Genomic DNA, 15,208 nt, shown 5'->3' with positions numbered 1-15,208 from the left:
GAAGAAATACTTGTTTCAATCTCTCTTTGGCTGAAGTCTTGTGTGCCAGGAGTTTTAACTGCTGCTGATTTTTGATTTGGGCAGATAAGGTATAATGTGTTTAATGTATTGTTCGTTTATGTTAACTCTGGTAATGGCATTTGGACATAGACCAGAAGAGCATGTTTTCTACCAAGCGTCTATTTTTCCCAGATGTTTGAAATGTAACACTGAACTGTGCTGCAGTATAAAGAATAATAATAATAACAACTTCAGGTTCAAGAAGCTACTGGCCCTTCAGTCATCTGAGCCAGGAATTTACATTATTTCAATTAAAAATCAAGATCCTCAAATGTTTTGAAAGTGCATGAGGTTCTACACTGGAGGTCTTCATGCTCCCCTTCCCCTTTTAGTCATCTTCACCTCTTCAGGGAATAGTAATAAAGCATAAATGAAAGCACAGAGAGAGCTTCCCTGTTTCACATCTATATGCACCTGATATAAATCTGTTCCCATTTTGCCTTAATGTGAAAGGTTTGTATCTTCTGCTTATCTTTGCTTCAGTATTTCTGCTTCAATATTTTTTTTTATTTGCCAAATTTCAGCACTGCTTGCTTCTCCCTACTCTTCTCCCTTGAAACTGCTCTTGCTTTATCTTCTGCCCATTCATATTCTTTTATCTTTCTCTTCTGGCTGCATGGAGACTCTCTGCTGTACAAGTGTAAGTATTTTTGTTTTCAGCTTTGCTGTTTCTTACCTACTTCGTTTTTCTTGCTCCATTTGCTTCTGTAGTGCCTTACTAATCTGTTGGGGGAAATGCTGTACCATCAGTGTGCAGCTATTAACAGAAACAGGTGACAATTGGAAGCGAAGTTGGATTTTACAAGATGCTCCAGCCAGCATAATGTGTGGCGAAGACATGAAGACATGAGAACAATACCAAGCATAATGTTCACATATCACTAGTTAATGGCTAAGAAAATCTCTGGAATCAGTTGTGCATTAATGCTAAGATCAGTTTATTGAAAACAAAGCTTTAAAGGAACAGAACGTAGGGTTTTCCCAGGGGCAAATTAGGCTTTATTTCACCTGAGTCAAAGATCCAGTTTGGCACACCCCTACCCCCACACATACAGGTGCCCCTCTGGAGACTTCACACCAGGGCAAAAATAACCCTGGCTAGCCCCACTGTAGCTGTGGCACTGGTTTTCCTGTCATAGATTTTATTTTCTGTTGCACTGCATTGTCTCTGCTTGGCAAATGCCATTCAAGCATGCAATATTCGTACCTTTGACGGGGAGAGGGAGAAAAGGAAAAGAGACTGGATCTGATCTGAATGAAAATGCATTCAGCAAGTTTATGTAACAGGAATAGAGCAGAGGCAGCGGAAACAGGGAAACGTTTGTGTATAACCTCTTCTGGAGTCATTTCAAGTCTAATTATGCTAAGCAATGGCGTGTAAAGTTTCCCCCTAATACCAAAATTGAAGCTCTCCATACGTGTTAAAATGTAATTTCCACTTCCAGTTATAAGAGGATATAACAGAAATCCCTACTTTTCCCCTTGGGCAGTGGAAGAATCAATACACTAGGTTTCTTGCCAGTTTTTCCTCAGATGCTCACACCCTCTGGCAATTCTACACTTCCATTTCTGTTCTTGATCGTTTGCTAGCCAGGCTTTGGTTTAAGGAGGAGCAACAAACACAAGTACTACAGGTGACATGAGCTGTTATAGAGTGGGATACAACAGGAGTCTGGAGTGGTGTGCACCACCATTTTGCTTTAGAGTTGGAGTGTAACTTGGGTACTTGGAAGAACATGTTTTCTCTCCTTCTGCGCTGCAGGACTTTTCCTTTTCAATTCGTGAAGGTTTGGTTTGCATCACTTTCAGCATACTGTTTCTGCTTTTCGTGGTCTCTATGAAAAGAGTTACGGTCACATCACACATGCAAATATTTTATCAAAAGTGGTTATGCAGGAGTGGTTATTGCCACCTGTAAAAATCATATATATGTTCTACAATTCCTACATTTGATGGAATATTTGCTATTCATACTGCATCCTGAAAACTGAGCAGACATGTGCATTCTCATGCATCCTACATTACACTAGACCAGTGTTTCCCAACCTTGTGCCTCCAGATGTTTTTGGCCTACAACTCCCATCATCCCTAGCTAGCAAGACCAGTGGTCAGGGATGATGGGAATTGTAGTTCAAAAACAGCTGGAGGCACAAGGTTGGGAAACACTGCACTAGACTAATGTGCAGTAGACTAATAATGAAAATATCTTTTAAAATCATACTAATTGGGTTGCCTTTAGGTTTGTATGAATGGCGTCTGCTTATCTGTCAATCTTTCTGCTGAACCAAATGCCACTCAAATTCAGCTGTATGGGCAGAACGTAATGTCTTAAGACAGCTTTCCCCATCCTGGCAGCCTTCAGGTGTTTTGGGTTACAATTCTCAACATCCATGAACATTGGCTAGAGAAGACAGGGGCCGATAGGAGTTGTAGTTCAGAACATTGGAGGGTATCAAGTTGGAGAAGGCTGTCTTAACATATGTAGGTAAAAAATGGCTTGATCACGAGCTTCTGCAGGTACCAAAATGCTAATTAGGTAGAAAAGAGATTATCTTGTATGCACTTCATTACCATATTCACTCAAAACATAATAGTTGCCATAGATAGGTAAACACAAGATTCTTCCCTGCTCCATCCCATTTTGCTGAAAATGGAAGAGTTGCAGTTTTCAGCAATCTTCAATTAAGCTTTTAGTATGGCAGCATTGAGCATGTCTTAAAAGATTACTTGCACTCAATTTTACCAACTAAAACTGCCCTATTGATTTAAAGTCACCAAGAAAATGTGTAGATGATCTTGTGCCAGAAATTATTAATGAAATAAGTTAGATAAACTGTGCTTTCTTTGTATGGTTGGGACAAATTGATCAGTGTACCAGTGTAACAGTTATTAATTGCTCCAGCCTGGTGGCTGTAGGACACAATCACTGTCTCTGCCTTGCCACTACTCTTAGGTTTAGTCAGTTAGAATAATAATATTGTTTCATGATCTCCACTTCCATAAGCAGTAGAAAGCTCTAGGGGAAGTCTTTTACACTGTCTGGCATATTGTTACAAGGCAGTACTGAAGACCTTTGGCATGCTTGGAATGTCTGCTTCTTTATAAATATGCAAGCTGTGCCCGAGGGAACATGCACCCAGATATAGTGCTAATATTTAAGGCATCATTCAGTCCTGCAAAAGGAAACAGTGTGTTTATCAAACCCTCCTTTTATTTTTCCTTCATTGACTACAGTCCAACTATCTAACAACGTTCTTCAATCCTACTCAAATCAGGCAGAGCGTGTCCAATAGCCACAATCCACCTGCTATCAAAAGCTCAGTTAACTAAGCAGGAATGTTCCTCTCAGTGCCCATTAAAGAAATTGCTTCAATCTAGGCTTTTGTTTAATTATCTGTTTACTTTGCATGGCTTTAACAATATATTGGACATTGTCGTAAATGTAGCGTAATAAGAGCCAGGAAGCTGTAGATCCCGATGACTAGCTGAAGCCAGAAGGGGGAATAATCAGAGGCAGGATTCAAGGAGAGTACACGGAGTGAGTGAGTGTGTTGGGGGTGGGGTTGACATGGGAAATATCAGGAAAACAACTGTAAACATAAAATAACATGTTGTGTTGCATGAACGGAAGGCAGTACAAAAGAAACCCATGTGGAGCGAGGAGGAAAATTTGGGCAGGGGGACTGAGGGCTCTCTGTGTGCATTTAATCAGACCCTGTTCCCCCTCCTAGTTGTTGCACACCAAAGTACCTCAGATTCTAATTAACTGGTTAGCATCATTTAGTTTCTTTTCACTTGTACTTTTTGGTTCTGGAACTGGTTACCCAGACAACAACAAAATAATAGGAATAGGCTCATCAAGCTTACAGAAGAGGTACCCCCACCCTAAATCTGTATCCTTTCCTATTTTGATTCTGTGGCTTTTTTTGTGTTTGCCACGGTAGTAGGAACTAGATTATTTTAGGGGTTTCACCTGAAGCTCTTCCCTGATGAGTACTACTGTTGTTTATAATGAGATTATTATGATGATACCTGAAGTTCTCAGCATGGTGCCAATGGGCACAACAATGCTCTTTGATACCCCACTTGTGGTCCTCCCCCTGTCCCTCCCTATTTTTTTTGTGTTTGCTCTTTCTTTGTTTTTTTACTTGAGGGAGTTGAATTCTTTCCTTTGGCTTTTGTTTGTTTAGGGTGTTTTGCCTTTTTTTCTGTGCTTTAGTTGTATTTGGGGGGGTTGGGGGGAGGGGGGAGGTAGGCCAAGAACAAACATAAGCGCAGACTCAGTCCTAGCACTAAGCCAAACTAGGTCACACCACAACAGGAGGACCAGGGGAGGAACAAAGTAACCACAGTTCCTGTTGTGAGTACGCACACCCTCAGATGTTCATGCTTAGGTGTGAACTGGCCAGATAAACTTTGTATGAAGTGAAGTGAAGTGAAGTTTGTTCAACATTTTTTTTCTGTGCTGGCTTAATCCACTGTGACTTACATTTGATTAAAACAAATAATGCATAATGCTACCTATCAATACTTTCATTGTTTGGCAGTAGTAGCATTTATTTATTTATTCAGCCATTTGGAATTTCCGTTCATTATCCCTTCTAATGGCACTGACAGCTAAAAAGGCTCTAGCTAGACTTGAGATTCACCCATCTGATCCTGCAAGAAAAACTTGAGCAAGATAATCTCCTAGGGCTTCATTTCTCTTTTCAGCTGGTGTGAACAGGTAGATCAACCAAACTGGAGGCTAGATTGTCATATCAAAGAGGAAACTCCCATTCAGAGTTCAGTGGGTTCTAGAATGAGTAACAAGTATATTTGTACATCCATCGTTTCATTAATTTCTTCTTGGTCTTTACATTCAGGCTTTGATTTATCACTGTGAACTCTACTCTTATTTTTAAAGTAAATAATGTATTGTTTTCAAGTACAGTGATTCCAAAAGTGCAGGTTTTAAGCAAAGGTGTACACAGTGTACTACTAACCAGTTACAGTTTAAAACCTTTGTGCTGAGGCTGCCTAATACAATGAGTATTTCATATATTGTTATAACTCATAAAAGATAGAAAGAAAAGTTGTGAATATTGTGGCAAGGGTCAGCTTTGAGTATAAATCATTAGGTTTATTTTTGTATTGTAGCATTTTAAAACTACAATAAGTCAATCCCCAAAGTGATGTATAAGGTTATCACCAAAATTTGATAAATTTACAAGAATGACACTGTGCACAATTTATAGTAAGGAATTTATCTGTTCTGTGTGTGTGTGCGCGCGCGCGCGTGTGTGTCTTCTTTCTCTTTCTTTCTTTCTTTGTCGGTATAATGCCTAAAAATAGAAAACACCATTCAAAGGTAGCTTGACTAAAAATAACGCTTAGGATAATGCTTCCATTGTTCAATAATAATACTGTTGTGTGTGAAATCTCAGTAACTTCTTAAAAATCAGATGGCACTATGTGATATTGCTCCTTTTCCAACCACATTTCATCAAATGTGATGAATTTGCAGACTCATTATAAAGTCTGAACACCAGGTTTGAATGCTTTCCAGCACAATAAATGATCATTATGAATTATTCTGAAGACAGAAAGCTTAATTAACCGTTACTTGATTAACAAATCACTTGATTTCTGATCCAGAATTAAACGAGCTTTGATTTTGCTCCATCTTTCACAGCTGTGTTGACTTCATAATAGGAAGAATATATTCCAGTCTTACTCAGAGCTAACAGCTGCACTGGTACAGCTAACTTTTCTGTCCGCACTTATGGCATTAAGTTCTGCCATCTTTTCATTCTGCAGATGACTCCTAAGTCTAAAAGGAAAAGTATCCACAGCAGAATGCTGAGGCCTGTATCCAGAGCTTTTGGTAAGTGGTTGTTTCTTTTCACAATTTATTAAGCTACTTCCTTAAGATTTATAAGATTTACATAAATTGACCTTTATAAGATTTACCTAAATAGACCAGGGATGGGGAATCTGTGACTGTGGGGAATATGATGATGGACTACAGTGAAGGACCCATTTCTGTTCTAGAATATAAGCATTATTTGGTCTGATGCTCTCATCTAACCTTATACAAATTAAATTCAAAATAAATTCAAAATAGATACTGATGCTCAAGCTTCTTTAGGGGTATTAGTTGTGCAGGAACCTGTGTCTACAAAAAAAGATGAAATACTTTGATAACTGCAATTCTATATTTAAAGACATTATGAGTGAAGATAGTTTAGATGCTGTAGGCCTGGTTATTGTCAAGCCTCAGGCACTCACATGCTTCTCCCTCCCCTATGGGCTCCGATTTCCTCATACCCATTCTGGTTTAAGACATCCTATAGTTCACCATTATATCCAAATCAGAATTGGAAACTATGTGCAAACCATAGTTCTGGATTGCCACAAACCGGGGAGTGCAGAAAGGGTGGGGTGAAAAAGTGATCCAGCGGCTCGGATCCAACCATCAAAGCATGATTTGTCGTTATTCCAAACTACTTCATACGTGTCTGTTTACAAATGCCATTACCCACTGAAGGGGCTTATTGACAGAGTTATGCCTATGTTAACAAACCTGACCACAGAAGCAGAGGTTCAAATATAATAAACTTCAAATATTTCTCTTAGAGATGGAGTTTGACTTGGACAAAGCATTGGAAGAAGTTCCCATCCACATAGAAGACCCCCCGTTCCTTTCCGGAAGAGTGGACAAACGGACTTCTGGGCTTATGTCAGAGCTGCCCTCTGAGGAAGGGAAAAAATTGGAGCACTTTACAAAACTAAGGCCTAAGAGGAATAAAAAACAACAGCCCACGCAAGCTGCGGTGAGTGAAAATCTTGGTTGTGATATTTTACCTCATATGAGAGATAGCTGAGTCGGCAGAGCAAGAGACTCTTAATCTCAGGGTTGTAGGTTCAAACCCCACATTGGGCAAAAGAGTCCTGCATTTCAGGGGGTTGATGACCCTCATAGTCCCATCCAACTCTACAATTCTAGGATTCTTATTATTTTATTATTTAAATAATGTGCAGGCTTTAAGCCATGCCTTAAGATTTCTGATAGCCACATTCAGTCTTGTTTGGCTGCTTATTTTTCTGTCCTCTTGTCAGCACTCTTCATAAGAAAAACTGCTGCTTCTCAAATCCATACGCAGTTATGGCTTTTGACACCCATAACTTGCAATATAGAACCTCCAGAGGCTTCTATATTAAGTAAAGCTATGTGTCTTATCAGGTGAGTACGACAGCACCTCAAGATGGCGAACAGAATGGTCTTATGGGAAGAGTGGATGAAGGCGTTGACGAATTTTTCACTAAGAAGGTGACAAAAATGGATTCAAAGTAAGTCTTATTCTTCAGCAAGGTACAGTAGCTGAAGCTGCTGTAGATATTTGGGGGTGTTTTCTGTCTTTAAAAATTCAAAATAGCAAGTACAGCATGCTGCTAGCACTAATGTAATAAACGTAATTATACCAATAGTAAGTTAAAGTGACTTATATATGCTAAATACATCAATATACATATATTTGGGTTTATGTCACCATAGCGCCACTTATGTTCATTAGAATTCTTTATGATTGCAATTTAAGCAGAAGAGCCATTCTTTTGGGAAGCTGCCTTATACTGAGACCATTGATGCTCAGCATCTTCCATATTTACTGGCAATGGTTCTCCAGAGTTTGAGGCAAGGAGTCTTTTCTAGGCCGCATCTGGAAACGCCAGGGATTGAACCTGGGAACTTCTGCATGCGAAACCTATGCGTCACCATATCTTGGTGACCTTCCAGTTCTACATGTCATGGCACGGCACTGCAGGGCATCGTGTAGGATTAAAGAGTGGCATAAGCAAGGGAGGCTGAGGAGGAAGGCAGTGGTGAGGAAAAGCAGACAGTGAAACAAGTGTGCCAAGCAGTACTTAAATGCTGCATTTCCTTTTCAAAGTGGTTTAGTGCAGGAGGGATGATTTTGTTCAGCTGAAGCAAATGTGGGTATTTTGAGGTAGGTATCAAAATTTGGTACCCCACAAAACCCTCGTTTCCTTGGACAAACAGAATGTGTTCTGACTTGATTATGCTATTTTATTCACTTCCATTTTATTTATTCATTAAATTTGCGTAACGCCCTTCGTCATAAGATCTCAGGGTGGTTCACAAAATAAAAATACAAGATAAAATCACAAGTATTAAAGCAAAACAACAAACCACCCCCTTCCCACAGACAGATTTTAAAGGCTGTAGAATATTTAGCAGCCAAAGGCCTGGTTGAAAAGGAATGTTTTTGCCTAAAAGTATATAATGAAGGCACCAGGTGAACTTCCCCAGGGAGAGGTATGATAACTCCACATAACTGTGTCTCTGGTAGACATAATCTACCAGAGAAGATTGACTTCTCTGGTAATATAAAGTGCATTCTTTATTTAGAACCAGCCTGTCTATGGAATTTAAACAAGGAGAATTTAATACAGTACTGCACCAGACTCCCTCGGGAGGTTGTGGACTCTCCTTCCTTGGAGGGCTTTAAGCAGAGGTTGGGTACCCATCTATCATGAATGCTTTATCTGAGATTCCTGCATTGCAGTGGCATTGGACTAGTTGACCCTTGAAGACCCTTCCAACTCTACAGTTCTATGATGGCTCAAAACTGTGGTTAGTCAAAAGACAACTGAAAGCTTTCAATCTCCTTGTGATCTCACCAGATATGGAGAGCAGAAGCACAAGAGTCTATGCAACACTAAACCGTAGTTTAGCGTTATGTCCAATTGAGGCCATTATAGCTTATGTGCCTTTTTCATCTATTAGGAGATCCTCAACAAAAGGCGGGGACACGAATGATTCCGGTGAAGCCACTGATGAAAAGAAGAAAAGAGATTCTCGGAAAAGTGGCTTTCTCAATTTAATCAAATCTAGATCAAAATCTGAACGTCCTCCAACTGTTCTGGTGTCGGAGGACCCTTCAGCACCCAAAGGGGCTGCCAAAGGCCCCACAGCGGACACTGCAAAGAAGGAGGTTAAATTGACTGAACAGAATGGCAACACTGAAAAAAACGAGGAACTGAAAACCCCAGACTCAATAGAGGAAGGGTCCTCAGAGGATGCCTCAAAGCTTGAGAAGAGTGACAGCAAAGGCAGTCCTCAAGGAGGACGTCGGTATGGGGTGCAAGTGATGGGCAGCGGACTTTTAGCTGAAATGAAAGCCAAGCAGGAGCGCAGAGCGGCATTTGCACAAAAGGTGAGTGACATTTTCATTTTAATGGTCCAAGCAGTTCATTTGAGGGCTTACATGGAACAACGTAGCTAAATATTGGTGGCCAGCTTGAGGCATTTGATTCTGACCAAGATATATACTCAAAATTGCCATTAGGACTTACGGTTTCTATATTTTTGTATTTGTTGTTAAAATAGCACGTTTGTATAAGTGTTGAGGTGACAGCTGGCTGCTTAAACGTACCTGAGGTAGGAACAAAAACTATAAGGAATTTACTACTTGATGTGCGACCTAGTACAATCCTACTACAATTGCTGGTGAGGAGCAGATGTGTGCTAGATGAAAAGATGGCAAATGTTGGGCGGGGTGGGGGTGTTTTTTGTGTGAATTTGCAGGAACAGTGAACGATCAGTGAATAGGGGATTAGTCTTCTCTCCGAGCAAATATTCAGCAGTGGTCTTGCTCCACCTAGTGTTTGAAGAGATTTTAATATTAGCTCTAGGAACAAATGCAGTGCAAATAAGACCAAGTAGCATGGCTTAGTTAGCACTTGAGATGGTTTAAAACAGAATTCTCCAGCAAGCAACGGCAAGACTAATGAGATTTGGGAGATGGTATTGTTTGCAGTTGCTATGAAGTGCAGTTAGATATCAAATAGGTTAAAAAAATACATGCGACTTCCCACTTACGTGGGAATTACGTTCCCAGGTACCACACGTATATGTGAAATTGGAATATATATTATTGGCCTAATCCAACAAGTTACAAAATCTGGTGTTGGCTAGAAAGAGTGAAGAAACTCCAACCAAAAAGCTTTTATGGTGGAGCCTTACCCTCCAGGATTTTTTGATGCAGTGGATATAAGTTATTTAATGTTTTATTCCTGTGTGATGTATGTTCCTACTTTGTAATGTATGTACATTACCTTATTTATGTGTAGAAATGGTTTTAGCTATAAGATATGGGTACATGATAGTAAATCTATTTTATTTGTGGCCTAGTTTACTAAGATGAAATTCTATTATCTAGAAATTTCATCTCCAAAAATTAAAAAAGGGATGCCAGGAAGTTGATTTATAGCACAGGCAGGTGTCCCTAATGGGCTTAATGGTGGGTGGGATGGGGGGAAAACAAATTTCCCAGATCCTTGCCCCATTTTTATTTTTATTTATTTTCATTTTGCCAAGCGTGTAAAGCTAAACATGCACACGTTGAAGATGTGTTCAACTTTTAGAAAATACAGGGAGAAGAATGCTTTCAAAGCAGCAGTTGGGATCCTGTGGCTGCCCAGATGTTATTGGACTCCCAACTCCCATCAGCCTCAGCCAGCATGGCCAATGGTGAAGGATTCTGGGAGTTGTAGTTCAGCAACGTGTGGGTTGTCACAGGCTAGCCATCTTCCCAAAGTGTAGATTTTGCTTACGGTAAATGTCAACGCAGGGTGTTCAATAACAACTAATTTAGACCACACATCCTATAATGCAGAGATGTACTTGTAAACCAAGGACTGCTGAAATGTGATAATTATTTACTGTTGTTCAGATGTGATGTAGCACAGTGTCAAGCTTTCAATGCCACATAAAAACTGATCAAGTCTGGGCACACAGGTGGTAGTAAATCTAAAGTAGGACAGGGGAGTTCACACGACTTCATAAAGGCATCCTGGTTGCCACCTGTTTGAGTGCAGAAGTAGCAGAGCCATTGCTCAGGGGTAAGGCATCTGCTGTGTTTATGGAAGGTCTCAGATTCAGCCTGGCACCTCCAGGTAGGGTAGGGGATGCCCCCATATAGAACCCAAGAGAGCCACCACAATTCAGCGTAAATACTGAGTTGGATGTGCTACAACAGCCTGATTCCGTATAAGGCAGCTTCTTATGTTCCTAAATGGGATTTAAACTGCTTGAATGGGATTACAATTAAGTTTGCACACAATGCTACTTTGATATCATCATGGGGAAATGATGTTCTGTTAATAGATTCATTTTTTTTAATGAAACCGTAAGTACATGGAAGCCAAAAGGAAGGCTGTTCAGAATTCCCACCACCCCTTGCAGAGTGAAGAAAGTGCTAGAGAAATGCAGGTATGCAACAAGACTGGAATAAATATTTATCCAGCCTTGTTGAATTAATTCCTAACACCTTTATGAATAAAGTTAAAAACAAAAATATGAACCCGCAGTGAAAATAATAAAGCTAGATGTAAAAAAGAAAGAAAGAAACACAGCTGATAGACCAGCAAAGGGCAGCTACAAGGATCTCAGGCCTTAATAAAGGCCACCAAAGGCAGAGGTGAACAGGATGGAGTTTGCCAGGGACCAAAAAAGATTGTTGAGTAGGCACCAGTTGCACATGTCTAGGAAGGGAGCTCCACCATTTGAATGAATCACACACACACACCCCCGGTGGTCCTTAAGATTCCTGAGCCCCAAGCCATTCAGGGCTTCAAAGGCTAAGACACTCATCTCACCACTTTTAGCCCAGAAACATACTGGCAGCCAGTATAGGTATTTTTATACCACCAAAATATATTCTCTTTGGTCGGTTCTTGTTAGCAATCATGCTTGTCTTGTTTTGTACCAACTGGAGTTTTCAAATATTCTTCAAAGGCTGCCCCAATATAAAATGGACAGAGAGATGATTTAATTACATGTTTGTTACCCTGGGTCCTTTACAAGAAAGAACAGGATATAAATTGAAATAAGAATATGAATATGAATAATGATTGAATTAATGATGATGGGGATGTTGATGTTGATAATAATAATAGTCCGGAGCCTTGGAAAATGGTGATCTATCAACCAAGTTAAGAGAATTCTGTTAATTTTCAAGGATTCCTTATCACACTTTTCTTTCTTTCTGTTTTAAAGAAACTAGGGAATGATTCAAGAGACTCAACAGATCTCTCGGTGAATTCAGAACGGCTGGATGGAGGTGCTACAGGTGCGTTGCTATTAGTAAAATGCTACTTCATTAACTAGTGTCCACAAGCTTGCTGTTGCCGATCAGTTAGTACAAATGAATGATTAGAGGCAATATACTTTTTGTGAATGTACTTGATTGTTAGCGTGATTACAGCCATGCAGACCGAGCCTTATCTGCACAATACCATGGAAATTAGTTTCCATTTCCCTCATATCCACACCTTGCCGTGCAAACTACACCTGCTCAAATTCCCTGCACAACTGCCCTCTCTTACATCTGGCCTCCGTGCCACAACCCCCTTTTGAAATCTTGATTTTTTTTTAAATGTGCAATTATATTATTCATATCCTGTCCAATTTTTACAGAGTAGAAACATGTTACTTATATTTGTGAAAGCTGACCTACTTTGCTATATTCCTTGACTCCCTCTGTAGGGCAGAATTCTGATCTGTCTTATGTGTAGGTGATGTCAGTTGCTTAGCAGATTGCTTCATTTTCATTCACTACACTGTGGGGAAGCTAACCTAGAACGCTTCCAACAGGGAATAATTAACTAGTAGCATCCTCTATGCCAGGCCTGGAAATGAAGTTCCAGTCAGCAGTGATGGGAACACAGAAGAAAGTGGTTCTAAGAGTGTGCTGTGGATTTACCCTCCAGCCTTTATAGATCTGCCTTATGAATGCAAATGGAGACGGAAGAAATGCATTTCAGTTTTTATGGAATTTTAGAGTGGAAGACACCTGCTAAGAAGTAGAATAGAACCGATTAGTGCCAGAAATAATGTTCATTTGTCTGTGGATGAAAAAAGGCATTTTTCCATGGTTCCTCACAAAATGTATGTCACTCCTTTAAGGAACTTCAAGGATATAAAATGGCTGCCAGACTTTAACCAATATTTAAAATGTAGCCACTTCATCTGTCGCTGCTACTTTGGCTTCCCATCCTCTCTTAACTTCTGAAACATCCTAACTGTGTATTTTCTCTTTTTATTAAATGCAAACAACCCCATCTGTGTGAAGCACAGCTGGGCAAAGTGTGGCCCTAGTGAACTTCATATCTGTGTCAAGAAGAGGGGAAATTGGGGAAAGCATTTAGCAGAAAGAGAAGAGGTGGTCTTGTTTGTTTTTGACTGTGGCTGGTATACCAACTATTTGATCCGTGACAGATTGGGCTGTATCCAACTAAAACAGGTTGGTCCAACATGTGGCCCCATTTGACACACCACCACCCTAGCTCACATCGCCTTCCTAAAGCTGGGTAAGGGAGGCACTGGGCTTTGAGAAGGAGCTATCAGGGGTCTGACAGGGTCCTAGTGTCCTCTCACCTCATTCCCAAGCCTAGTTAATGCTTTCCCAGCTTTGGGGAGGAGATGGGAGAGCTTTGGGACCCTGCCAGACCCCTCATTCCTTCTTCCCAAAGCCAGCACCTCACTTACCCATATTTGGAAAGGCAGCACAAAGGCTGGGGTGTATCAAATTTTGAATGCCCCCCACACAGCAAGGCAGTGTGTGGCCTGTGGGTTCCTTGTTGAAGTACTCTTGTGGCCGACTTGGTATGGAAAGTTGGACCACCTAGAAACAGTTCTGCTAGTGTGGGTGCAGGGAACCTTTGACCCTCCAGATGTTGTTGAATTGCAGTCGCCATCATGGTCAGTAGCTATGCTTGCTGGGGTTGATGGGAGTTGTAGTTTGGCAACATCCACCTTTGCTAATGCAAGGAGTTTAAGCTGTGCAGTGGAACTTACGTGGTTTGTCACCTCTGTGTGTGACCTTAAAATCTGTTCTAAGGATTTCTCCAGTGCAGATTTATGCAATGCTCAGGGAACAGGGAAGTTCTGTTGCATGCTTCCAGGGAGAAAATGGTGTCTAAATGACACATAGCCAGCTGCACAGACATTTGCTTTGCTCCCTATATATACAATGTGCATGTGCTAAGATCCTTTTTGGTTTTGACCACATAAGCCCTCTCTTTGAACGAGCTTAACTGATGGATATGGGGAGAGGGTTTTGAAGGCAACAGAATATATATTGGAAAGAAAAATATTACTGAGGGAAAAGGTGGTTCATATATTTAAATAATTCTGGGAGAGAGAACATTTAGTTCTCACAGATCTTACAAGAATCTACCAGTATTTCTCAAACACTCTCCCAAAAATTCGAATTAAAAATTGGAAGAACATCTTGTTCGCATAGATAATACACTTTTAGCCACAGAATGCATGCACGCATGTACAAGTCAAAGTACAAAAACATCTATGTAAGCTAGAAGAATGTCTTGGAAAGTGGCCTGCGTCCTGAATCACCTAGCTCTTTAGAATTTAGAAGTAAAATAACAGGTAGCTGGGCCAAGTTATGAGTTTGGGATATAATGTTCTGCATTAGTTGACTGGGCAAGTAGCTTCAGTAGGATAGGATTATGTGCAGTTATAAAATGTGTAAGTAGAAAAACTGCTTTCTCCATTAGACACAAAAAACCTACATGTTATATACATACATGTGTATGTATATAAGCCTAGCACATATAAGCTATATATATTTGAGAATAAAAAAAGAAAGCATCACCCAGGCAGACTTAAGCATCTTTATATTCCATAGAATTCAGTAAGTGAATTAACATGTTTAAGAAATTCCAGGGTGGTAATTCACAGGCCATTGTATTTTATAGAAGTGTGAAATGCATCCACCCCAAAACAACCTTCAAGATATTTGTGTGATTAGCCATCCTAGGCTGAATGGTGGGTGAATCAAGATCCCTTGACTTTACTGAGGAATTTTGGCTCTTTCTCTGTTGGCCTGTCTGGACACCAGTCTTCAGGGCAGCTCCTCAGCCATTGTCACAGACATAAGGGCTGGATCTACATTGTCACAGAAATATTGTCACTGACATAAGGGCTGGATCTACATTGATCTTCTGAATGCTATTCAGTATAACACTCTAGAAAGCTTAATGGCAGTTTTCCATTGCCGGTGGCTCACTGCTCTGTTGGTCACATTTTCATAACACCTTTTTAATGTTATAAATGATGAGAGTA

At 40.3% G+C, this 15,208-nt stretch overlaps 1 protein-coding gene across 1 annotated transcript in view; it reads left to right on the top strand.

Moving 5' to 3' along the window:
* CARMIL1 (capping protein regulator and myosin 1 linker 1) overlaps positions 1–15,208 on the top strand; it is a 123,840-nt gene that overhangs the window by 99,854 nt on the left and 8,778 nt on the right. Inside the window, exons 30-34 of the mRNA XM_081919423.1 lie at positions 5,860–5,926; positions 6,679–6,875; positions 7,286–7,392; positions 8,849–9,278; positions 12,122–12,194. Coding sequence (XP_081775549.1) covers positions 5,860–5,926; positions 6,679–6,875; positions 7,286–7,392; positions 8,849–9,278; positions 12,122–12,194 — 874 coding nt within the window. The remainder of the gene's footprint in view (positions 1–5,859; positions 5,927–6,678; positions 6,876–7,285; positions 7,393–8,848; positions 9,279–12,121; positions 12,195–15,208) is intronic.

Source organism: Podarcis melisellensis (genome assembly GCF_964234715.1).
Source record: "Podarcis melisellensis genome assembly, chromosome: 7".
In the NCBI taxonomy this organism is placed as follows: Eukaryota; Metazoa; Chordata; class Lepidosauria; order Squamata; family Lacertidae; genus Podarcis; species Podarcis melisellensis.
The sequence above is the reverse complement of the archived record's forward strand: the minus strand, read 5'-3'. Positions and strand labels throughout refer to the sequence as shown.